The 25,337-nt window shown below is 44.0% G+C and overlaps 1 protein-coding gene across 2 annotated transcripts; it reads left to right on the top strand.

Annotated features, from left to right (window-relative positions):
• The first annotated feature begins 3,526 nt into the window (after positions 1-3,526).
• On the top strand, positions 3,527-25,267 carry ELAC2 (elaC ribonuclease Z 2). 2 transcript variants are annotated; one of them, XM_081270532.1, is made up of 24 exons: positions 3,527-3,840; positions 4,417-4,467; positions 4,606-4,676; positions 5,657-5,721; positions 6,908-6,965; positions 7,803-7,871; positions 9,370-9,495; positions 10,903-10,961; positions 13,414-13,472; positions 13,568-13,640; positions 14,253-14,365; positions 15,717-15,812; positions 16,872-17,010; positions 17,092-17,177; positions 18,760-18,878; positions 20,074-20,170; positions 21,288-21,426; positions 21,964-22,002; positions 22,147-22,256; positions 22,758-22,857; positions 22,932-23,052; positions 23,296-23,374; positions 23,956-24,100; positions 24,628-25,267. In XM_081270532.1, exons 1-24 carry the CDS (start codon positions 3,614-3,616, stop codon positions 24,838-24,840), a joined length of 2,454 nt encoding a protein of 817 aa, XP_081126658.1. In that variant the 5' UTR covers positions 3,527-3,613; the 3' UTR covers positions 24,841-25,267. The 2 variants fall into 2 exon arrangements, with proteins under 2 accessions (XP_081126658.1, XP_081126657.1); XM_081270531.1 differs by having other exon boundaries at positions 16,872-17,177.
• The last annotated feature ends 70 nt before the right edge of the window (positions 25,268-25,337 follow it).

Below are 25,337 nucleotides of genomic sequence, written 5' to 3' on the forward strand. Positions count from 1 at the left end.
TCCCCCTCTCTTGAAACTGGTGGATGCTTTTGCAACTTGCTTTGGGTTCTAGCCTAATTCAGAAGCACTGCAGTTTCACTCCGCTGTCTGGGAAGCTTGCCACCCTGCAGAGAAGCTCAGCCTGACTACTGAGTGAGGACAGTCTGCACAGACAGGAGAGGCTGCACAGAGGTGAATGAAGAAACCTCTGCCCACAGCTAATACCAAGGCCCCAGGCCTGTGAATGAGGTCATTTTGGATACTCCATTCCCACCCTAGCAGTCACCACAAGGAACAGAGATAATCCATCTGTGTTAGCCAGATTTTCATTCCTGGCTGGGCTTGGTGGCTCATGCCTATAATCCCAGTGGCTCAGGAGGCTAAGTCATGAGAATTGAGAGTTCAAAGCCAGCCTCAGCAATTAATGAGGCCCTAAGCAACTCGACAAGACCCTGTCTCTAAATAAAATATTTATAAAAGGGCTGGGATGTGATATAGTGATTAAGTGCCGCTGGGTTCAATCCCCAGTACCAAAATAATAACAACAACATGCTTTTGTTCTGATTGAATTCAGACCCTGTTCAGTTATGAAGGGACAACCACATTTAAATTACCAGCGTCTTCCTAACTTATTTTTTAAAAATATTTTTTAGTTGTTGATGTACCTTTATTTTTTATTTATTCATATGTAGGTTGAGGATCAATCCCAATGCCTAACAAATGCTAGGCAAGTGCTCTGCCAATAAGCTACAACCCCAGTCCCACCAACTTCTTAATATTTATTATCTGTCATAAGCTAGGCCTTGTCCCAGAAGCTAATACAACAGAAAACGAGACAAAATCCTGTCCTCAGGGAATTTACATCCTAGGGAAACCTTAGATTGAGAAAGTTCTAATTTTTGTCTCCATATAACAGGAATAGAAATATGATGGCTTCAAGTACAACGGGCCCTAAAAACAACCTGATGACCATTCAAGCTTTCCCTACCTTCTTTATTCAGCTCATAGAATTTTACATGAGTAAATGGCCAAAGTCATTCGTCCTATATTTTTGAAACATAAAGCAGTTTGGGATTACCTCACAGATACACACTTGGGGACCAATAAAATGGAGGAACCAAAATTGCTTTCTGTGTGGAATTTAATATGTATTTTTTAAAAGGATCAAAGAAGTCATCATGGGAAAAATCAAATTTTTATTGCACCTCCTAATACTTAAAGATTATTGTATTGTTTTATTTTGAATTCTTATGGAATGGAGAGGTCAAGGGAAAAAAATGGAGGAGCATCCTTTGGGGGCACTTAAAAATGGAGTCAGAAGAACTCGTCTGCTGGCCTTCTGGACAAGAACCCCTTCATTCAAACTACCCGAAGACTGAGACCACACCCAATCCCTTTCTATAAAAGTTTAACTTTTGCTAGCACCAATGAGAATTACTCCTTAATAAATGATGTAATTTCCAGCCACCTTGCAGTTTGAAGCTATAAATACAGCTACCATCTTGTAAAACCTCAAAGCACATTTTCATTCATGTTTGATCACACGTTTTCCCAGATTTCCATACTAATTAGTCTCAAATAAAAACAATGCTCTTTATTCTTGAACTGGTTGAGTTTATTCTAAATTGACAATAGTATCATAATCTTTCCAATGCATAAGTCCTCTAAAAAAATGTGCATTTTTTCTACCCCTCACTGGATGTTTACTTCAAATACAGAACTTGTTTTCACACAGGGTGGTCATCTTCCAAAACCAGTTTTTATGTGAGTAGAGCTTCCAGATAAATAACTTCTCCCCTTCACAGAAGCTCCCTGTATTTCTGGTAGCTTTTACTGAAACCTCTCTGTTAGGATGGCCTTAGGCCTGAGCCTAAGCAACTCCATTTTAAAAACTCCAGTTTGAAACCTGCAGTCTCACCAGGCACACCCACAGAGGCCTCCAGTATGGCCACAAACAAGTTACTTCCCCTCATCCTGATAAACAGAGTAAAGCCCCTGGCAGGCTGTCCTCCTCTGATAAGAGGGTAAGACAAGAAGATCAGGATGGAGACCACCACACCAGACGTTTCTGACCATAGGGTAAATGATGTCACTGAGAAATCCAGTGGTAGCTGATAAGAATTGAAAGGGGGGTCAAGAGCCCCAAAATTTAGTATAAATAATAGAGCAAATGAACAGGGATTCAGCCAGCCGAAATAAGGATGCACTCGAGCTGGAGAGCCTGATGAGGACCTGACATCCCATCACTTGTCATCATTTCCTGAGCCTCTTTGTGATCTTCACCGCTCTCAAACTCTACTTCTTCGCCTGGGCCTTGGTGAGAGCCAAAACTTCTTCTTACAACCCTGTCCTCAATCTGTGGTCCATTCCACACCAGGAAAAACCTGCCTTGGTTCTGGATTAGATCACTGCAATCTGAGTGAGTGTGCATTTGCAGGACTTAAAGCCTAAGGCTTAAGACTTTTTAACTTACATGCAGAGGAAATGTCTGTCATTAGACTATCATGATTAAGTGTGTTTTGCAGTGATTAGAATTAATATAGAATTGTTTGCTGTGAATTAATTATGTCTATTGCAGTGCCTAGCATTAGGGATTGTTATTGTCTTGATTAAGAACCTATAGAGTCAAACTGTATTGAATAATTTGAGTGAATAAAACATTGAAAGGGGCAGAAGCACAGGGACATTATTTCTCCCCGACTGCATATGTCACAATTTTGCCCCCTGGACACTCTCAGAGAGAAAGCCTACTTAGCTATGTAGGAGGGTAGTAAGTCTCTGATTCTCAAAGGGCACACACATTGGAACATCTAATTCCAGGATGCCTCTGGTCAAAATTTCTTTAGCCACAATCTTTCTCCAAGTATACTTTGTGTGGGTTGAAACCCTTTCCTCTTTTCTTCAGCAGTGCTACTCAAAGTGCTGCCAATCAGGTGACCTAAAAATCTTAAATCAGCAGCTAACTACCTTTTTTTTTTTTTTTTTTTTTTTGCAGATAAGGAAACCGAGGGTCAGAGAGGTCAACCTTGCTTGCTCTTTTAATTCCTAACTTTCCTTTTCTTTTCAAAATCCACTAAGAACAATGTTTTGAAACCTGTATTCACACGAATTACGATGGATTAGGGCGCCTATGCTACCGTTCAATACAATTTATCTCCTCGCACTTAATCCTAATAATCATCACGAACAGGAACAAAGCAAATCTCTGAGGGGTTGACCTGCCTAAGGACACAGCTCCTAACCGAAAATATGGCACTCCAACCCGACGCGCAATCCTCATCTAAAGTACCAGCCCTTTCCCGGTATTATTCTCGCTGGCTCTGCGCCTCCGGAAGTCCCGCCCCAGGCCAAGAACAGTTTCCGGTAAAAAAAATGACGCACAGAAAGCCGGAACTGGAAAAGGGCGGGGCCGCCGTGGCGCTCTAGCATTCCTTCACTCTATGGCCGCCGCCGATTGACAACCCCCCCGAGAGGCAAGCTTCCTCTCAATTGGACGCGTAGGCTTGTGTAGGCGGGCCTATGGTTTACCTGTACCCTGGTTGGCTGGGCCCACCATGCGGAGTGGAGGGGCGGTGCTTGGGGCACGCGGACCGAGGTGACCGGCTGCCTTCTCAGCCCAGGTGGAGACAGGCGCATGTGGGCGCTTCGCTCGCTGCTGCGGTCCGTGGCCGGGCGCGCCATGTCTCAGGGACCCGCCCGCCGCCAGCGGCCGCCCAAGGACCCCCTGCGACACCTGCGCACGCGGGAGAAGCGCGGCCCGTCATGGGGCCCTGGGGGCCCGAACACCGTGTACCTTCAGGTAGTGGCGGCTGGCGACCGTGACGCGGGCGCAGCGCTCTACGTCTTCTCGGAGTACAACCGGTCAGTGCTCCGCGTACGGGGTCCGACTGGGTGACTGCGGTGTCCCCTTACTGAGCCCCGCCCCGCCCTAGGGGCCCTACACAGCCCTCGGAGCTGTGTAGCCCAGGAGCTTCGTGGCACCTGTCAGACTCCCACTTCCACACGTGTTGGACTTCACCTTCTGCTCTTTGGGGAGTGTGGGAGAGACCCCGGATGCCTCACATCTCTCGATCCATAAGGTTTCCAGGCTAAGCGTCTTCTTTCTTCCCATCCCTTAAACCAAGGGCTGGCTCTTGGCATTCTCTTTCCGTGCACCCCAAAGGCGTCCTCTTAATCGGTGTGTAGGTTAGACAGATCTGTAAATGAGCTGATAGGAGAGAAGTCCCATCTCGCCCCCAACCATCCTCTTCAGGCCCCATGTCTCCTGGCCTCTGTTAAGAATTATTCCAAACCTACTGTCCTAATAGAAGTCAGTTCACTTGTACAACATATATTTTTAATTGTTTGGCTCACAGTCTACAGCAAAGCATTTTTACTGGTTTCGGAGATTTACAGGATAGACTCTTCTGAGTGTCTTTGGTAATGTTCCCTCATTAGGTATCTCTTTAACTGTGGAGAAGGCGTCCAGAGACTCATGCAGGAACACAAGTGAGTCAACAATTTTCTTTTGGGGATAGAGATGATTATGGGGCTTGAAAGCTGGGATGAGAGACAGGTGTGTTTCTGTAGCAGAAATGGTCTTTGGTCAATCCATATTCTATTACTGAAATGTTTTCTCTTTCTTAGACTGAAGGTTGCTCGCTTGGACAACATATTCCTGACACGAATGCACTGGTCTAATGTTGGGGGATTGTGTGGTGAGTAAATTCTTTATAGGCTCAGATGCTGATGGAAATTTAACCTGCCTTTCTCTTTTTTTGCCCCTTTCCCAATCTGGAAGAGCTTGGATTTTTTTTTTTAAATTGCCAGCCCAGTCAGCTGCAGTTCAGAGCATCAAAAGCTCTGACTTAGAGCCAGGTGTGCCTGTAATCCCAGCTAGTGGAGAGGCTAAGGCAAAAGGATCATAAGTTTGAGGCCAGTCTCAGCAACTTGGCAAAACCCTGTCTCAAAATAAAAAGGTCTGGGATGTAGGTCAGTGGAAGAGTGCCTCTGGATTCAATCCCCACTCCTACAAAAAGAAAACTGTGACTCATCAGGCCAGGTTTTAATGTGGATCTGCCTCCCAGTGTTACTATTCACTTGGTTTCTTGGGTTGCTATGCCAGAGGTTTAACTGGAAAGTAGAGTGGTTAAAGTATGTGTATTTATCATGAACAGCATCATCAGCTGTACACAGTCATGCCCTATCCAGGATATCTCATTGTTCATGTCCATTGACTGAGAAGGTCAAGATTATTTTGCAGCCAAATTCTGTAAGCCTGGTAAATGTGGGCAGGAGGGAGTGGCATACTAGACTGGTCCCTGATTTCGGAGCTGACTGGGGTAATGTACATGAAGTGCCTATGGTGCAATCTATACGGCAGTCCCTTTACTTTGTATAACTATGAGAGTGAACTCTGAACATTTTACATAGTAGGTGCCTCACTGCCTCATCCCCTTATCATGTTTGTCCATTCCAGAAGCATTTGGTGAAGTATTGCTGTCTCTTTAGCTAGCATTGTTTCTGCTCTCCAAGAGTTGCCTGATGACTGTATAGAGGGAGGACATATATAATGACTGTTTAGAAGCTAGAATGAGGACACACAGATAAATAACTCCTTAAGTAAAGGGTACTGCTCTGCCTGGCTGTAACTACTGGCCAAGTTGATCAGAGATCTTATTATATTCCTCTTTTTTAGGAATGATTCTTACTTTAAAGGAAACTGGGCTTCCAAAGTGTGTGCTTTCTGGACCTCCACAGCTGGTGAGTCTCTCCTGACTCACCTATCAAAACCAACTCCTCCTTTCTTAGTGTTAATTAGAAGAATGTTTATTTTTGCTAATCAGCCTTCTGCCTTCCAGATATAACTGGTTGTGCCGTAAACACATCACCTTTCAAATTAAAAATAAAAAGATCTCAATTTAAAACCTTCTCAACTCTCTGGCCTTGAATGAGTTGTTTGCCCCTTTGCCTCCATTTCTTCATCTATAAAGTGGCTATGTTTCATACATGTGTTAAAGACTAAATAAGGTAACATATATCAAGCACTAAATCACCTTTTAGATGTTCAGTGCAAAGTAAGTACTTAATAAATTATGATTTTTATTCTTTATTAAATTTCAGGCATCTTCATACCAATGAAGTACTATTAATACTGTCTCTAAAATAATGCCTGAAGTCTGTTTCCATCTCCTTGAGGGCTTCATTGTCTGTCACCCACACCTATTTACAACAATAGCCTTCCATATCTGTCCTTGTAATCCATCTGCCACCTAGCAGCTAGAGGGACCTCTTTTTAAGACATAAATGCAGTCAGTTCCCAACCTAAAATGCTTCAGGAGCTGCTGTCCATTGTAATACAATCCACGTGCCTTGATATAGCCTACAATTCCCATAGGCCCCAGGCCTTGTCCACACTTTATCTGTATTTGTCACCAAGCTACAACTACAAGGGCTGACTCTAACCCTCTGTCACACTAAAGCACCTCCCATCTCATGGCTGTCTTCTGTACATGAATTTCTTCTGCCTCCTCTCATCTCTGTCTGTATCCTTATCAGATATTCAGGGCTCAGCTAAACGGTCAATTCCTCTGGGTCTGTCCTGTCTTTCTAGACAAGTTGACCTCAGCCTGTGCATTTTTAATTGTTCCTATAGTGCACAAAACCATAATTGCCATTAAGATGTTGTATCATTATTTATTTTTTTTTCATTTTTGTCTCCTCCATTAGATTCATGGGAGTAAGGCTTTATGTCCTTTGCACTGCTAAATCCTTGGCATCAGTGTAGAGTAGATATAGTAATTATGTGTATAAATGAAATTCAAAATACTTATTCACATTTGCTTTATGTTCATTGTCTGTTGATTCCATTTATATGTTTAAATACATTACTGTGTTCTATATTTGTTTAATCATAACTGCTCACTTTATTTTTTATTTTCTTTCTTAGGAAAAATACATAGAAGCAATCAAAATATTTTCTGGTCCTTTGAAAGGAATAGAACTGGGTATGTCCTTGGTTGACTCATTGTCTGATATTTCTTTCTCATATACACTCTTCTTCTCAAATTAGAATCCATTAAAACCAGATTCAAATCTGAAAATCAAATACTTCATCCACATGACATGGAATTTAAAAATATTGTTTAATTGCACTTTCTGTTTCCTCATCTGATACCACAAAAATACTGGGTAGGAAGGTAAGAGTATTTTAAAACATGTGCCTACTCATGTGCTGGGCATGTTATGTTCTCCATACCAGCTCCAAGTCTCCTTCCCTAGTCCAAGAGATGGTTCTTATTGCTTGAGTTCCTTGCAGGAGGAAAAGGGGTGTGACAGTTTTGCCGCTGACTTTGTAGCTGTACCTCAGCTCCAGCTGTGTCTGGAGGCTCATAGTACTTGGCATCTGGGGATGCTAGCAGGTACCTCATCCCAGGGCCAGTCTTTGGCTTGTTAATGCTCCTCTTTTATAGTCACACTAGTCTTTTATTTCAAAATGTGTACCAGCCATTGTAATTGAGATGATAGATTCTTTAGCATCATAATCCTGTATGTTAATGTAGGACTCAAGTTCGAGTACAATATTGATTTCTTTTTAAATTCTTTTTTAATGGATAGTTACCAATGATCACAGCATGTCTTTTCATTTGACTGTGTAAATATAAATGGCTGCTGAAAATACAGTTTTGTTTCTTTCCTTAAAAAATGTTAATCTACTTAGAAACTTTGGTTTTAGTGGCAGATTTCCACCAGAATTCTGGGGCTCATGGTTGCTGATCTTGAAAGCTTATTTTCACATGTATTTACTAATATAATTACTGTCCTGATTTGTGATTTTCACGCAGCTGTGCGGCCCCACTCTGCACCAGAATATAAGGATGAAACCATGACAGTTCACCAAGTCCCCATATATAGTGAGTACAAAAGCCAGGTTTCCTAGGGGAAGAAGGTATAGGTCCTGAGTACGGAAAATGTGGGTGAAACCAAAAACTTTTGAATAATTGCTTTGGGTACCTTGCTTTGTGTTTTGAGCATGATAGGGAAATCTAGTTGAGGAATTCAGATTTGGTACCTGTTCTTAAGAAGTTTATATTCTTGGGGCTGGGGGTATAGCTCAGTTGGTGAGTGCATATCTCACAAGCCCAAGGCCCTGGGTTCAATCCCCAGTACCAAAAAAAAAAAAGTTTATATTCTTGTATCTGTAGGATATGTTGAACTCATGAATATTGATAATGACTGTGCATTGGAATATTCCATAATCGAGCATTGTCAGAAAGTAGGCTGCATTCAGATGTGCATATTCATTGCTTTGGGTTTGTTTGCAATGGATCTTAGTACCCTTCTTTCTTGAAAAAGATTTGTACAGGTCAGTATTTTAAAATAAATACCAGTAACTGCAACCTAAAAGGGTGTTATCTGAACTCAGAAGCGCCTATAAAGTTTCTCAGGTACCAAAACCAGATGATGTGATTTGACTTGGGAACAGGGCATGTCACTGGTCCTTGTGTCTGTTTAAACAGTCCGTGTGAGTTTTACCTACTTGAGAATATTGACTGGTAGGGACATTTACTCAATAGTGCTAACTAGTATGATGCTTGCCAAGTGCTAAAAGGCTGCAGATGAGAACATGTGTAAATGCAAGAGAAGAAACAAGGCCTGTGCCCATCAGAGGAAGAAGGGAGGGGAGCGGTATGGCTCAAGCAATGGCACAGTGCTTATAGACCAGTTAGAGAATGGTCAGAGTAGAACTTTTCTTGCCTAGCTTACTCTTCATCAGATGTCTTTGGACCCCTTCTGCCAATTCCTTCCACCAGCCTGAGTTGTCTCTGTTGTTTCTTTCTAGCACCCTGTTCTTCCCTTCATAGCATTTAACAGTTTATATGTAAAATTTTTTTGTTTGATCATTGCTTACCTCATTCCGTTTTTCTGATCATGGTTTTCTCAGTGTCCAGTGGGCCTTAAATGAATGAACATACGTGGAGGAGCAAACATAGGTTCTGTTGAGATCAGCAGATGTACTACAGCTCCTTAAAGCAGCGTTGTTTTTTTTTTTTTTTTCCTTTTCCCTTGACTTTTTGGACTTAACTCTTCCTCTCATGGAGATGAGTACTCTTTGGAGAGTTTGTTTATGGAGAGAGAGGATGAGGAATAACCAACTTAGAGCCTGTGTGCTTTTCAGTCAGTATTTGTTGAATCCCTATTGTGGTAAGGCTCTGAGCTTTGCAGAAGCATAAAAATGAGTAAGACATAAGTAAGCCCAGAGACCTGGTAGACTGGTAACTAATTCTTTGCTACTGTAATAAAAGGCATGATGGTTTGATTGGCCTTCTTGCGTTCCTGTATGTGAACATCTGGGCTTTGGCTGTGAGCTCACCTTATGTAGTGTGTCATTTGGTTTCCTGTACTGTCCAGGTGAACAGAGATGTGGGAAGCACCGGCTATCAACGAGCCCAGAAAGGCCTCTCAGCAGGCTCAGCCCAGAGCAGTCTTCAGACTCTGGGTCCACTGAAAATGAACAGCACCTTCCAGACAGCAATGGTATAACCCTGCTGGGAAAGGACTTACGTGTCTTAATGCATTGTCTGTTTTTAAGATCAATTTATGTTTAGTCGACAAATAATAATTAATGTGTATCTATTGGGTACAAGGAGATGTTTTGATTGATGTAGAAAGGTTCTATCAATATAACCACCACATCTCACCAGCTTATTTTTATTGAGTGAGTACATTAAAAATCTAAGCTTAGCAATTTTGAAATAAATAATACATTATCATCAACTGTGGTCACTGTGCCTTATAGCAGATCACTGAAACTTATTCCCAGCCTGACTAAACCTTAGTATTCTTGGATCAACATGTCCTTTTTCTCTCTCCCTCTACCCTCAGCCTCTGGTTGCCATTTTTCTATTCTGTTTTTATGACATCAACATTTTTAGATTCAAAAGATAAGGGAGATCATGGTATGTCTTTCTGTGACTGGCTTATTTCACTTAGTAGAGTGTCTTCGTGTTCGGTCCATGGTGTCACAAATGACAATTCTTTGCCTCTCAATGCTCTGAATTAGAATTATTATCATAAGAAAGCTAGGTGTACAAAGCATACTTTTTTCTTGGCAGTTCATGGCTGACCAAAGGTTGTCACAAAGGGTTGTTAGTCCTGAGCTTTAGGGCCAGTCTACAGCCTGTGTTCTGTTTAGCCAGAGAAGAGCAGGACCTGGCAAAGTCATTCATACACAGGGCATTTGTGTTTTTCTTTAATGGAACATTGATACACATTAGTTTTTCACTAATGCAAAAACTGTAACCACTAAGTTGAGCAAAACAGTCAAATCAATGAATGAATCTGTACCTTTTCTTTCAGAATGACAACCTACTGGGAAACAGAATTAAAAGTCCAAGGTTAGATGTATCAAAGGAATTGGACTGCTCAAGGATTCTTTTGCCCAGTGTTGGGCAGAGCTTGATCAGTTCCTCCACCTGTCCTGAGGTGTGTCTGTCTGGTGTCCAAGAAAAGACAGAACTTGAGTGCCTTCTTGTTTAGGTGGGATGGGTAAAGACTGACAACCACACTTTCCCTTCAGGAAGGCCTTTTAGCAGCATTTATCTTATTTTTCATATTTTTTTTTTACTTGTTTACAAAGCACATCACAATTCTTTTTCTTCATTCCTATGTAAAATGGCCATTTAAAAAATAATTTTACTTGCCATTCTGAAGTTTCTCTGATTGGAGCTTTACATTTTTTGTTTATTAAAATCTCAACATAAGTAGGATAAAAAGAAATCTGAAGAATATTAGGCACAGCTCTTTTTCAATCTTTGTATTGGGATCTTATTAGCCTTTTTTATTTATTATGAAGTAAAACTAGATATGAAGTGATACCCATTTGTGAGTCTAATACAATCTTCACATTTACCTTAGTATAATCAAATGTGTTTTTTTCCTCAGATATTAACCGGAAAAGAGATGGGAGGGACCCTTCCTTGGTGGTAGCTTTTGTCTGTAAGGTAAGAAACTCTTTCCAAATTCAGGCTCTAAGTGAGCATGTGACAGTCGGTGTGGTTGAGGACCTCTGGTTAGCAGTTTTGCAGTAATTCAGAGGTAATAGTTCCTAGGTTACCTGTGCCTAAAAGAAACACAGATGTCCTGTTTCTCAAAATACTACCTGTACTTTCATATTTTAAATGCTCCATCCATTTATTTATGTATTTTATATTTGCCTATGATTGGTCCTTCTTGGAATTAAGAAGTAGTTGAAGTCAGCTGTATTTGTTTTCCTGCTAATCAGTCAGCCTTTTATTCAAACTCCTTCTGCTGTTTCAATTTTATTTCATTTCACTGTAATCCTTAAGGTGTTACTATCAAATCAATTTTAATACTGGTTAGCATTTACAGAGGCCTAGATCTGCATTCTGAAATTAACCAATTCCATTTAAAATTTTTATTACAATAAGCTATTTTTAAGATCTTATGGTGTATTTTTAGAAGAGTTTTACATTAAAATTTTATTATAATATAACCTGTAACAAATTCTTTTGCCTATTGTATGGTAAGACTACATTTTTTTATGTGGGCTTTGTTTCGTTGTTGTTGTTGTTATTGTTGTTAAAGAATTAATGTGATTTTTAAAACATATTTGCAGTTTTCATCCAGATTCTAACAGCTACAAGTGAAAACAATTCTGAAGACTAGTAGTAGCAAGCATAAGTTGCAGGATCATGGCCAGTGTCGTTTCTAACAACCCCATTTGAATGACAGTTGTAATTTTTATAAAAGTTAAGTACTGTTGTCAACAGGCATATTACTTGTTTGTGAGTTTTTAGGCAGCAAATGATTTTTTGAAACGATCTTATATGTCACTCTTTAAATTGTATTAGATTCTTCCCACGTTCCTGAGCGGTTGTGTGAGAATGATGAACTGTGTTTTTGTGTGATACAGGCTTACTCTTACACACTCTAGCATTTGTGTTTTCTTTGGACAGTTGTTCTGGAGTTGTAGGCTCTGACACTAAGTAGCTGCAGGCTGCTTGTGCTGGCTTTTCTCTCCTCCTTTTGCTGTCGCTGTTTCTGAGGGCTGCTCTCATTGGGTAAGCCCGAAGTCTGTCTTCCCTGTTCTAGTGTATTTGCTGCTTCTCAGATGATGGTTTCCATAGCCATACAGTGGGCTAATTCAAGTTCTGTGAAGGTTAAGGGTCAGAGAAAATAGTCTGTGAGCATGTGGCTTGATAAACCTGAGAGAAGAGTGTGGGCTTTGGGCAGCCATTGGACTGCCTGGTGGGGCCTGGTTGCTTTACAGGTTCCTTTTAACATTAGAAACATTTGGTTTCCATCTGCAGACCCATGTGGGTATATGAAGAGAATGCTTGTTAATGTCAGCTAAATCAAGCATCTTTGTGTGATATGTACCTCTGAAGCTGCAGACCTTCCTGAAGGATAGATGGTATTTTTGAGATGGTAGAGTTCTAGAATCCTGAGAATGAGACTTTAAGATCCAAATTTAAGACTTGGTCCTAAGAGCAACTTCTTAACTTTAGGAAATTAAGTTTTGTCAAGATTTAAAGAAGCTGGGTGTGGTGGCACACACCTGTATTCCAGGGACTTGGGAGGCTGGGTAGGTGGGTCACAAGGTCCCGACCAGTTTAAAATGTAGCCTAGTGGTAGAGTGTCTCCAGGTTTAATACCCAGTTCTTGGGGGGGGGGTGGAGAAGAAGAAAAAGAAAATGAAGATTGAATATATTTCAACAAAAACCTATTAACATCTTGGGTCATTTGGGACTTTTTTTCTGTCATGTATGAAATAGATCCCAAAAATGTTTAGATAGAAGTTTAAGTTCAGGGCAATGATTATGAAGTTTTGTGATAGGATTATTGTCCTTCTAACAAAGTAAGAGCATACTATGAATTTGTTATTATAATTTTTCTGGATTATAAAAGCAATAATACTATGTTGCCAAATGTTTGAAAATGCAAAAGGAGAAAGGCCTGTCCATTTTTTTGATATCTTTCCACTATCATGGGAATATTGTGGTATATAGCAGTTTGCCTGGTCATTGCCTTGTTAGACAATGTCTTAATGATGATCTTTTAGTTATTAATCGATGAACATATACTAATAAAACAGAACCCAAGTATGTTTGGGTTTCTCCTGAAGGATACTTTTATTAATTTTTATATGGAAACAGTTACATTTTATCAAATTTATAATGAGTTAATGTTGGGGGAAAATAAAGCACTGTTTTAATTCATTCAGATTTTTAGTTCTAAAGCATTGCAAAATGAGCGACTTCCTCAGAATATTGTAAACTTTCTGAAAACAATAAACTTCAATGTAATGAATTGTATGAAAATAACACTGATTTTAAAAAGTAAAAACCAGAAAGATACACTTCTAAGAAAGTTGGTTAAAACCAGGCTTCTTCCTCAGCCACTGGAATTGCTTTTGTGTTCCCTTTGTTACAGCTTCACGTGAAAAAAGGAAACTTCTTGGTGCTCAAAGCAAAGGACATGGGCCTTCCAGTGTGAGTGTTGGGGATCAGACTGCTGGGGACTCTCTGGGTGCACCATTTTTCCTGAAGAGAGGGCATCTCACTGAGGGCCTCCCTCTTCATTTCAGTGGGACAGCTGCCATCGCACCCATCATTGCTGCTGTGAAGGATGGGAAGAGTATCATGTATGAAGGGAAAGAGGTGAGGCCTGTTTTCCATGATGATTCTGTGGTTTCGGGTGGGGTCTGGGACACTAGACAGAGCACTGTCTGGCTCATACCCTACAAACACCACTTTTGAAGAAAGTAGGACAGCTTGTAATTCCATTGCTTGGCTCCATGATAGAGCTCTTATCTTGACTCTTCCTGCTATCAGTGCTGCTGTGTTTGGGCAGTACTTATCTGTTCAGGATCTCTTGTCTTCCTTATGCAAGGACAGATGCTCTTCCTTGTACTAGAGCTCAGGGCAGTGTCCAAAAATAGATTTCATTAGGATGGACTGTGGGTGCTTGACTCAGAGGAACAGCACTGTGCCGTTTATCCAGATTAAGTCTTCTTTGGTGTCTGAGGATGCAGTGGCCACAGACTAAAGACAATCTTGAATACCAAGCTTCATTTACTGGCCACTGTAGGTTCAAAATGCCTCCACCAACTAGTTGTCTAAGTATAAGCAAAGAGCAAGGAAGGTGTAGTGGTAATAACTCTACTAGTTGGTCTTGTGTTCTGTATACTTAGATATGGGTTGTGTAATGTTAGCAGCTGCCCTGAAGGCCATCCAGTTGGGAGAACATCAGGACCCCGTTTGGTTTTGCAGATTTTGCCTGAAGAGCTCTGTACACCCCCAGATCCTGGTGTTGCATTTATTGTGGTTGAATGTCCAGATGAAGGATTCATTCAGCCCATCTGTGAGAATACCACCTTCAAGAGGTAATAATGAGGGGTCCCTGGGTGGAAGAAGTAGGAATCAGTGCTTAGGAAACTCCGCCCATATAAACACAAGCATCTTGGGGATACAGCTGTGTATTTGGGGGAAGCCCTGCATCTGTGTTTGAAATGTGTGTAAATCCTACTAGCAGGATTTATGTCACTACTGGTAGGTGGAAGGTTTTGTGGTATACATAGCCTTGAAGTGAAAGTAGAAACGACTAACAACCAGAAATCACCAAGGACTAGAAAATCAAGTAGCAATCTTAAGAGTTCACAGTCTAGAATAAATCCTTAAACGTTCTTGAGTTCTAATTAATGCCTCAACTCATTATTTGGATTATTTTTACCTACATGAATTCTTTTTACTTCCCTGCATCTAACCTAATGAGAATGAGACCACAAGGTCAATCGGAATTTCAGCCTGGGACCATCTTTCAGGTCTGAGTGTCATTTTATTTTGTTCCTCTGAAAAAGTTAATCAGTTTCACAGTTCAGCTTCAACCTTGGGTAGAATTTTTGACCATTGTGTCTGTCTGAATTTTTTTCCTTTTGTTAATTTTTATATCAGTTTCTAATTTTTACCCATCTGTGTTTTTTCACTTACTATTTTATTCTATTTATACAACAAATCCTTTTGGTCTGTGGTACCTCTTAGTTATAGTGTTAGGAGTTCTTTCTGGGCCCACTTTATTCTGTGGGGGTGAATTTGGGTACTCTGGTGGCATAGACTTTGTTTTTGTTTGAATCAAGTTTTAGGCAGCAAAAGTTACTTCAAGTCACTGAGGTGTCATTTATGAGCCCTGTGCATGTGTGTGATGGTGGTGGAGGAAGATAAATAAAAGAAGCTACTGTGTGGAAAACATTTTTTTTTAAGGGAGCTAGAAGGAAACATCCCCATGGTAATAAATGGTCTTCCCTCTGGACAGTGGGATTGCAGGGAGTTTTCATTTTCCATCTTGGTGCCTGAGGTTCTCTGGAAGGCAGATCCCAAGATGGAATTGGAGGTGCAGGACATTGACCTGAGGAAATAACTGCTTGTTAGAGATGAAGAAAGGAGGGAGCCCCGATAGTCAGGGAAAGGACAGGAAGAAACTCACACCTCAGTGTCGCATGAAGAAGCTCAGCCAGGACGACCAGAAAGAAGTCTAGAGCAGAGCTTGTCCAGTCGAGGAACTCTGTGGGGGGGACATGGCCAGTTCTGGGCCAGCAGTGCTCAGGCACCACTGGGAGCAGCTTAGGGACCACGCATGGGCATAAGGTGTTACCCTCCCCGTTGTATAGTCATTGTTTTACATCCTGGTTTTTTTTTTTATCATTTTATAAAGTAATACCACATTCTTCCTCTCCCTAGGTACCAAGGAAAGGATGATACCCCTGTGGCCCTGGTGGTCCACATAGCCCCAGAATCTGTGCTCCTGGACAGCAGATACCAGCAGTGGATGGAGAGGTATGGAGCCCAGCCCAGGGCACATGGGCAACTCTTCTAGGCAGTGGTATATTTTTCCTCATCCCACTGTTAAGGGCAGCCTACCCTCACTTCTGTTTCTGCCTGAATTTCCTCTGGGTTCCTGCCACGTAATTCTGGGAGCATCCATCTCTGCCACTCTTTGAGGAAAATAACCACCACTAGGTGGCATAGCATATACACATATCCCTCTACTATAGAGCTTGATTTCAGTTTTACACACTCTTAGTGATGTTTGAACAATACTGTCTTTTAGTTGATAATCCCACTAAAGAAGAGACTTGCAAATATAAAATAATAGCTTCTGCTGACTGGACGTCCACTGCATGTCAGGCAGTGTGTTAAATTCTTGACAGGTCATTTTATTTCCTGATTTATTATTCCCAGCATGCTTGGGATATGTATATTCCACTACCATAGTTTAGTAACTGGGAAGAGAGGGCCCTGGACTTTTTTCTTGTGTTTTTTTTTTTTTTTTTTTTTTTTTTTTTTTTATCAAGCACAGCCAGCACCCAGGGCCATGGGTGGGGCCCGAGGGCAGTAGGGATGGGAAGAGCCTGAATTGAGCTCAGGTGCATGATGACCTTGGGTTGCTCTTCAGCTCCTCCCTTGTTTCTCCCCATACAGATTTTTCATCTCCATCTTCTCTGCTCTGCCAGTCTCATGCTTTTCAGTTCCCTTGTCTTTCATTCCTTGAGGGTTGCAATGTAATATATGCTGTCTGTTTTACTCTTATGCCTTTCATCTTGCAGCCTGCACCTCATTTTGTTTTCAGATCCCTATCTGAACATGTTAATTTTCCTTGGTTTTTCCACCATCCTCTCTAGTACACTCCGAAGGCAGCTGCAACAGAATACAACCAGGATTACTTCTGCCCATGTAGTAGCTATTTAGGAGCAAAAGATGTACCTCTTTGAATACTCTGAGCACATCAGTGCTCCCAGTCTGCAGTGTTTGCTTATTTGGGACATTTTCAATTTTTTCTGTTCTAATGAAAGTCATAACCGAAAGGACACCATGTTATGCTTGGTTTCTCCGTAGGTTTGGGCCTGACACTCAGCACTTGATCCTGAATGAGAATTGTGCATCAGTCCACAACCTTCGCAGCCACAAGATTCAAACGCAGCTCAACCTCATCCATCCAGACATCTTCCCCCTGCTCACCAGTTCCCAGAGTAAGGTAGCGTCCCAGCACAGCCCCTGTCAGCCTGGCTCCTGTCCTTTTCTTTCTCTCCATGGAGTGTGTTCCTGTCTCTTTCAGGAGGAAGGCCCCACCCTCTGCGTGCCCACAGTCCAGGGAGAATGCCTCCTCAAGTACCAGCTGCGTCCCAGAAGGGAGTGGCAGAGGTGTGTGTGGCTCTGAGCCAGTGTGACCATCTGGGCTGGGGCTGGGGGTGGGCAGCCTTTTCTGTAAGTGGACGGATAGCAGATGTTTCAGGAAGGTTTTTCAGGCCAAGTGGTCTCTGTCACAAGATTCGCTGTGTCATCCTAGCACGAGGGCCACGGACAGTGCATTAATGAATGTATATAGCGAGATGTATGGTAAAGAAAGTCACCCACTACCCTGCCACCTGGAAGGTGATACTTAGCGTTTTGTTGTTTTTAATTTGTGTATATGGGGATATAATTAAAAGTTCTGTATGTGGGTTTCTGGCCTGAGAGTGCCAGTCTCTTTCTGTATCATTAAATACTCTCCAGTAACAGGATTTTATTGGTGTTTTAGATAGGGATGTTTGCTTATTTGGGACATTCTCAATTTTTTGCTGTTCTAGTGAAAGAATAAATGTCTTGTCTGAGTATGTTGGAGTAGAACTCTGTTCCCTGAAGGTCATTCCTAAATGTGAACTTACCGGGTCAGAGTGCAGCACTTCTTTACTCACCTGATGATGTACATTGCCACTTGGAATACCTCTGCCACTTCCATCCAGCGAAGTGAAAAATTCTTACCATCCCTCAACTTCATTTTATTTTTTGAGATCTGAATCTGGAGACTTTAAGTTTCCTGTGTACTCTGTAGTTTTAGAATACTGACTCCCCCAGGTTATGACTGGTCACGGGTACCCTTGTGGCTAAATAGTCAGCACTCTTGAGAAGCCTTGGTCCAGCACTCTTGTTTGTAGAATTCTGGCCCAAAGGGGCCATCTTGAGCTGAAGAGCCTGCTGCTGTCTCTTTGTTAGCATCTGCACAGGCTGTTATATACATCAGTGACCAACCTGCCCAATATTCACATTTACCTTATGCTTATGAAAAATGCAGTTCTTGGGTTCTTCCCAGACCTGCTGAGTTAGGATCTTGCAATTTAGGCTTGGGGCTTACTTCTTAAGTGCTTAGATAATTTTGATGCTCAGCCAGGTTGAAGCGAGACCAGTCAAGGCTTTGCTGCTCACTGGGTCAGCACTGGGGGCTTGCTGGAAGTGCAGGTTCTCAATCTCCACCCCAAGCAACTGGGTGAGGCTCAGCATTTTGCTGAAGTTCCCATTGGATAAGCTTCGTACACTTGAATTTGAGTCATTCTCTAGGGCCTTGTTTTTCAAGCAGAGCCATTTGGCAATGTATGGAGACAGTTTTCCTTGTCACAACCTGGGATGGGGTAGTGGCACAAGAGATGCTACATAGGATAGGCCCCCACCACAAGGAGAGTCATCCTGTCCCTGGGAATTAGTATAGTGTCCAGTTTTCAGGCTTTGAGGCCAAGAGATATTGTGAAGAGTTGCATTTATTCAGAACTCATAGTGAGCTACCCTCACTTGTCTCAAGAAAGTTCCAGAGAAAGAATAGAAATGTGCCATCTCAGTCACTTGGTCTTTATTCTTGATCCAAAGGAACGCTCTGCACATTGTCCCCATGGATTTTGATTGTGCATAGGCAAACCAGTGTTTGCTGAGCCTGAACACCCCCTTTAGTCACCAGCGATGCCTTTCTCTGCAGGGATACCATTATTACTTGCAATCCTGATGAATTCATAGCTGAGGCCCTGGAGCTCACCAATTTCCAGGAGAGTGTGCAGGAGTATAGAAGAAACATGCAGAGCAGCCCGGTCCCTGCAGGTGAGTGGAGGACCAGGGATAACCTTTCTCCTGGGCTCTGCCTACCTGCAGGTGTCCTGACAGCACCAGTTGGGTACATTCTAACCTGCTTTATTTATTTAACTCAGGACTTCTCTACCCTGGCTCTACATTAGAATCATCAGAGAAGTAGGGTAGAGAAATTCAAGAATTCCAGTCCCAGTCCCACCCCAGACCAATAAATTTCAGTCTTTGTGGTAATACCCAGGTGTCCTTCAGAAGTTACCTGGGACACTTGTGAGACCCTCTGCAGGGCTTTGACCTGAACCTCTGCTGACCTGGAATCTGGTCCTAGGTTTACTAATCAATGTTCATGGAAGATTCTGGCCTGCCATATTGGGTTTTCACCATCCTGTCAAGAAAAGTAGTTAGGGCATTTTCTGATTCCTGCTTTTACTGTTTTTTCTGGTATTATTTTAAGTAAGAGATAGATAAAGGGAATGCTGGAATAGAAGGAGGGTTGGGGCTTTAATCTAGCCAAATGATCTTGCTTCTCTGGAGTCAGCACCAGGTAAGCCACGGAAGTAGTACATCTTAATTTCTTCCTGGTTGGGAAGACCAGCTTCCTAGGAGTTCCTTTACTCGTTATGATTGGTCTTCTGATATGTAGAAGGCAAAAGACTCGTTTTATTTGTAGATCGCTTTCAGAGGTGCGCAAGGGCTGTTGGACTGAGGGAGGCCCAGGAAGGGACATGGGCGTGGCAATCCTGGGTTTCTCTGGATCTGACTCCTCACTGTCTCCATGGAGACCAGGCTCTCTGAGCCTGCTTTCTCCCTGGCACAGCAGGGTGTTTCCTACCCAATGCCGTTGTGTGAAGAATATGGGGACAAAAGCAGGTGCAAGGGAGATGCCACTTTCTTGAAGTAAATGGCAATTCAGAGTTTAAAGAAATCTCTCCCTTTTTTTCCAATTTATTTAAAAAGAATTGGAGTTTTTTGTTTTGCTTTGGTGTTTTTTTAAAGAAAAGCTGTAGAATGTGTTTGTTCTACCTCCAAGATGGCTCTTCCCTCACAAATTGCCCGCAGGTCTCACCCTAATGAGGAAGCCTTTCTTGTGAGTCCACTAGCACCCCTCCTGGGAGGTTGGACTTCACTGTTTTTCTTAACTTTGCTCATTACTGAAGCTTGGCTCACTTTTGACCCGAAGAAATGGATGTTTTTTATGTGTTTTCTATAGAGAAAAAAAGCCAGTATCCAGAAATCATCTTCCTGGGAACGGGGTCTGCCATCCCCATGAAGATTCGAAACGTCAGCTCCACTCTTGTCAACCTGAGGTATCAGCTTTCCCAGAACACCTGCACCCATCAGAGAGCAGGCTTATTATGCTTATTTTTTAAATACAAGTGCTGCTCTACTCACCAGGCTAAATTTGAAAGCATGTTGGTAGGAAGCCCTATGAGCTAGTTATAGTGGCTCTGCAGATATATAAATGTAGGAAGTGAGATTGTGGAGTACCAGGTTAGCTGCTAATGAAAGATGATAAGCCACCAAACAATGTAGCAAATGCAAACAGTGATATGAAGCATACTGAAATCTGAAACGTGCAAGTCTAGGGCATCTTTTTCTTTTGACTGAGAAATGCAGCAAAGTGGCTCAGTTTAGGGCCTCACCTGGGGGCTGAGATGCTCATAAAAGGGCTTCTCTGATTTCTGATCCCCAAACCCTGAGAGTGGCAACTTGAACCTGCTAAAGCTAATCAGAAGACGTGTTTACCAGCTTGCCTTCCCCACTAGTGCTTTTCCCTGGAAGGCCGTGTCAATTTGATGGACCTTTGCAAATGGGAGGAGCTGAGCACTCCTCCCAAGAAGGAAGAAGGCCAGAAAGGTAACAGTACTCTCCACCTTAGAGCATGGCTTCCAAACAAAAAACCACCATAAGCTATCAGAATTGAAGCTCTGTGAGCCCCACCTGGGACCTACCAGGTCAGACTGAGTAGAAGCCAGAGTCTATGCTAACCAACTCCTGCATGGAGCACATGGAACCCGTCATGCACCAGGCAGCTTTGAGGAAACCAGAGGTGCTTAGAAGAGCAAGAATTCTGTGGCAGCTGGCACTAGAACAGTCTCGAATACATAATGTCTGGCCTTTGTATTCTCCACAAAGGTGTTGTCTCATTCCATCTAAGTATTTTAGTTTCTGGATGCCAGCATTTGTATAGATCTATGGTCTTCAGGGTTCTAGGGATCATTCTTTCATAGAGAGAGGATTGATCATTTTAAGTTATTGTTATGGTGAAATTAATTGGCTTTTATACAAGCTCCCCACAAAACGGTACAAGAGTTTATAGAAGGCAGATACCTGCATAACTGCTGCCTGTTCTCTGCTAAAGAAAGCATCACTCTAAACTGTCCGAAGGCTCTCCTGTTGGTGACACTTGCTCTTCTTCTATAGCCCGGACAAGGCCCTGCTACTGGATTGTGGTGAAGGCACGTTTGGGCAGCTGTGCCGTCATTATGGAGACCAAGTGGACAGGGTCCTGGGCACCCTTGCTGCTGTGTTTGTGTCCCACCTACATGCAGACCACCATACGGTGAGTGCTCGTTGGGACTCGGGTGTGCTAGCCCACTGGAAGGAGCGGGCTCTGCCTGTTTGCACTCGCGCTTGCTTTCCTGCGGTTTCCAAATGCACCCAGAGCCCTGTGATTCTTCTCTGGATGGGGTGAAGTCTTCTGTGAAGCCCCAGCACAGGCCTGTTCAGTGAGGACGTCTTTTCTTCTTTGCTCTTTCAAGCGGCAATAAAGGTTTTGCTTCACAGACTTCCTGAATCGCCTTCTCAAACATCCTTCCCCCGTGAAACTGGGCAGATGTGGGAGACAGGGCTGTGAGGGCTTTGCTTGGGTCTTCTAGGGGTTTCTGGGTCCCAGACATTACCCTCTTTACCCACAGATCATCTTGTTTTTAGCCCATTGTATTTCAAAGTCATGTGTCATTGTCACTCCTACTGTGGCAGCTCTGAAAGGTTGATTATAGAATTCAGAAACACTGTAAGATGAGGACCGTAGAACCTTCACTTGCAGAAGACCATGGGGTTTGGATCTCACTAGTGACTTGTCCTTTTTTCTTCCCAGGGCTTGTTGAATATCCTGCTGCAGAGAGAGCGTGCTCTGGTAAGTGAGCATTTTGAGTTTCTTTGGTTCATACATTTTGAGTTTCCTTGGTTCATACATCGGCAGCCACACTTCCTGACACACCATCATGATTGACTTGTTCTGTTGTTGACTCTGCCCTGGGATCTCCTTTCCTTGTCACAGGTGTCTCTGGGAAAGCCGTTCCACCCTTTGCTGGTGGTAGCCCCCACCCAGCTCAGGGCCTGGCTGCAGCAGTACCACAACCAGTGCCAGGAGGTGCTCCACCACGTCAGGTGAGCATCCAGGGCAGCTGACCCAGGCTGTGGCCTTTACCCCGGGGCAGCTGGCAGCCCTTGGCAGCCCTGCCCTAACAACGTCTGCTTCTGTAAAGCTTTTCTCCTCAGCCCTCACTTCCGTTCCGTTGCCTAGATTTTGGCCAGCATTTCTCCATTAGACAATTCCAGACACCCAGATAGTGGAAGGACAGAAACCATCCACCCCAGGTGGATGGGTGGATGGGAGTTGGCCCTGTCTCAGGGGACAGGGGAGGCGTCATCTGCCTGGTGTCATCCATGGCCTGCGCTGCCTAGATGCAGGGGAGCCTTCATCTGCTAGGTGCCTTAGAGTGAACAGGGAATGGTTGGCTCTAACTTGATCAGTCTCCCCAGCTTGATGACTACAATTCATACTGTTTCATTTTAAAGCTCTCTAACCAAGGACCTGCATTTTATTCCACGTCTTTAGTCATTGTTTTTAATGCTACTGTAATTTTTAAATATTTTGACTTCTTTTAGTATGATTCCTGCAAAATGCCTTCAGAAAGGGGCTGAGGTTAATAATCCCACAGTTGAAAAACTGATCAGATTGCTGTTGGAGGCTTGTGATCTGGAAGAGGTAAGGGGCACAGCTGTGGGCCCGGAAGAGGGCGGGGGAGGGGCCAGGCCCAGCCTCTAGCCCTGCTCCTTCAGTTTCAGACCTGCCTGGTCCGCCACTGCAAGCACGCTTTCGGCTGTGCCCTGGTGCACACGTCTGGCTGGAAAGTGGTCTATTCGGGGGATACCATGCCCTGTGAGGCTCTGGTCCAGATGGGTGAGTAGAGAGGAAAGGAGCCGGGGTGAGGCCTGGGGGTGGGTGTAGATAAGCGAAGGGCGTGTCCACAGAGACAGAAGACTTGGGTTCCCCCTCACACTGCGTGGCTGCCATCCTAATGTGCAGAGGAGTCACAGGGCCAAGGCTGCTGCGTGTTTGGGTCGGGACGCAGCTGTAGATCCCAGGGCCACATGCTGCTCACCTAGAGGGCTGCACCTCAACACAGCCTATTTCTCTCTCCAGGGAAAGACGCCACCCTCCTGATACATGAGGCTACTCTGGAGGATGGCTTGGAAGAGGAAGCAGTGGAAAAGACACACAGGTAGCAGAGACCAGTTAGTCTCCCTGCCACCTCCTTCCTCCCATCAAGTGAAGCCCCAACAGCCCACGTTTGCCCCCGGGGAAAGACAGTGCTCTCAGTGACACAGAGCTGGCTAGCTTCCAAGGCTGAGGGGGCTTCCTGAGCCCACCAGTCTCTTCGGGCCTTCTGCCTCTATTTTTGCAGTTCCCTAGGTTCTAATGGTGAGGCATGGTGTTTTTAACGAGAGAAATAAGCTGGAAGAAACTATTAAGTCACATCAGGGAATGACCAGAGGAAGGCAGGGGCTAGGGTGGGGAGGGGGGCTGAATATTGGGTTGTCTGAAGGAAGACGTGCCTTGACCTCCGTGTAAGCTCCCAGATGTTTCCCAGGTGTCCTCCTTGATGAAAGCTGACAGCACAGAGTGTGGGCCTCCTTTAAGGAGAGGGGAAGAATCAGGCTAAAGAGGTGCCAGTTGAGAACATCCTTGGCCTTCCCTCCCTGGGGGCCCCAGCAGCAGCAGGGCCAGCGCCTGAGCTAGTTCTCAGCCTTGGAGCCCTGCCCTGTGGCTTAGCTTCCCTGGCTGCTTGTCCTTGTCCTGTAGCACTACCTCCCAAGCCATCGGTGTAGGGATGCGGATGAACGCGGAGTTCATCATGCTGAACCATTTCAGCCAGCGTTACGCCAAGATCCCCCTCTTCAGCCCTGACTTCAATGAGAAAGTGGGAATCGCCTTTGACCACATGAAGGTCTGTGTGTCAAGTGGGCTGTGTGTTTGGGGAGAGTGGGGAGGTACAGACTCTTCCTTTCATTTTCTTTCCTGCTTGGGGCAATGAAGATAAGAGGGTCTGTCACTAACCAGCATCATATCCAGGGTACGATGCAGAGACTCACCTCCCGTAGGGTCTGCTGGACATTAGTCCTAAGGACATTGCCTGGATGCCCCACAGTCAAAGCCCTGGAGCCTCGGGACAGACCTGAGACAGGTGCTCACATGTCACGAGTGGCAGAGCCAAGCCATTGACATTAGCTTGCACCACCTCTCCTGAGGCCTGTGGTTTTGCCACCCTCAGCTAGGAGTGGGGAGTCTGCTGCTTTCTCTAGAGGGCTTCCTCCCTCCCTGCAAAGCCTTCTTTTCAGTTGGAATTTTAGTCACTTGGCTTAAGGGTGTGTAAGGGTGGGGAGGTGGCTCTGCTCCTTGAGAGAGAGCGCAGTCTCCTTATTCCCAGCTCCTGTCCCTCTGAGGCATGTTCCTATCCTGTGTCTGGCCTCTCAGGTTCATTTTGGTGACTTTCAAACCATCCCAAAGCTGATTCCCCCACTAAAAGCCCTGTTTGCTGATGACATTGAGGAGATGGTGGAGCGCAGAGAGAAGCGGGAGCTGCGGCTGGTGCGAGCAGCCCTCCTCTCCCAGGACGGGGGGTCTCAGCAGAAACGTGCCCACACGGAGGAGCTGCAGAGCCCACAGAGTAAGAAGGTCAGAGCCTAGAGGAGGTCTGGACCACCCTGCACACTAAAGGCTATGTGTGTCTTCTGCCGTGTGCGGCACCCACTCTCCTTATCCTGGTGATCAACCAGGACGTAGTTCTGGATGGGTATGTGGCGGCATGCTGTGGCCTGGGCTCCAGCATAAACACCAGCCTGCAAGAAGCCTCCTGTGACTGGTGCCTGGCACGGCTGTGGGACAGGAGGCTGCTAAACAAGAAAGCTGGTGCAACTAGAATTCTAATGCAAGTCGGTATTTAAGGAAGTCATGTGGACACGGGCAGCACCCCTCGCCTGCTCCAACCAGGTGGCTCCCTCTGCAAATCAGAGACAAGCCAAGTGACAGGTGACATTGGGTTTAGGTATTCCAGACTCGAGGGATAGTATTCCCAGAGAATCAGATGCAATAAAGATGGAGTTTGGAATCCTGAGTTCTTTGCTTCGTTCTGGTTTTGCTTCAGAGCAGGGTCGTTATGCCAGCTTCCCAGAGTGCCCAGGAAA

Source organism: Spermophilus citellus, assembly GCF_964194105.1.
Source record: "Spermophilus citellus genome assembly, chromosome: 17".
In the NCBI taxonomy this organism is placed as follows: domain Eukaryota; kingdom Metazoa; phylum Chordata; class Mammalia; order Rodentia; family Sciuridae; genus Spermophilus; species Spermophilus citellus.

Excerpts from the sequence above, each read along its gene's own strand:
- ELAC2 (XM_081270531.1), top strand. The coding sequence starts at position 3,614 with ATGTGGGCGCTTCGCTCGCTGCTGCGGTCCGTGGCCGGGCGCGCCATG. Across the intron at positions 3,841-4,416 it reads GTCTTCTCGGAGTACAACCG|GTATCTCTTTAACTGTGGAG; the intron begins GTCAGTGCTCCG and ends TTCCCTCATTAG. Across the intron at positions 5,722-6,907 it reads TTTCTGGACCTCCACAGCTG|GAAAAATACATAGAAGCAAT; the intron begins GTGAGTCTCTCC and ends TTTCTTTCTTAG.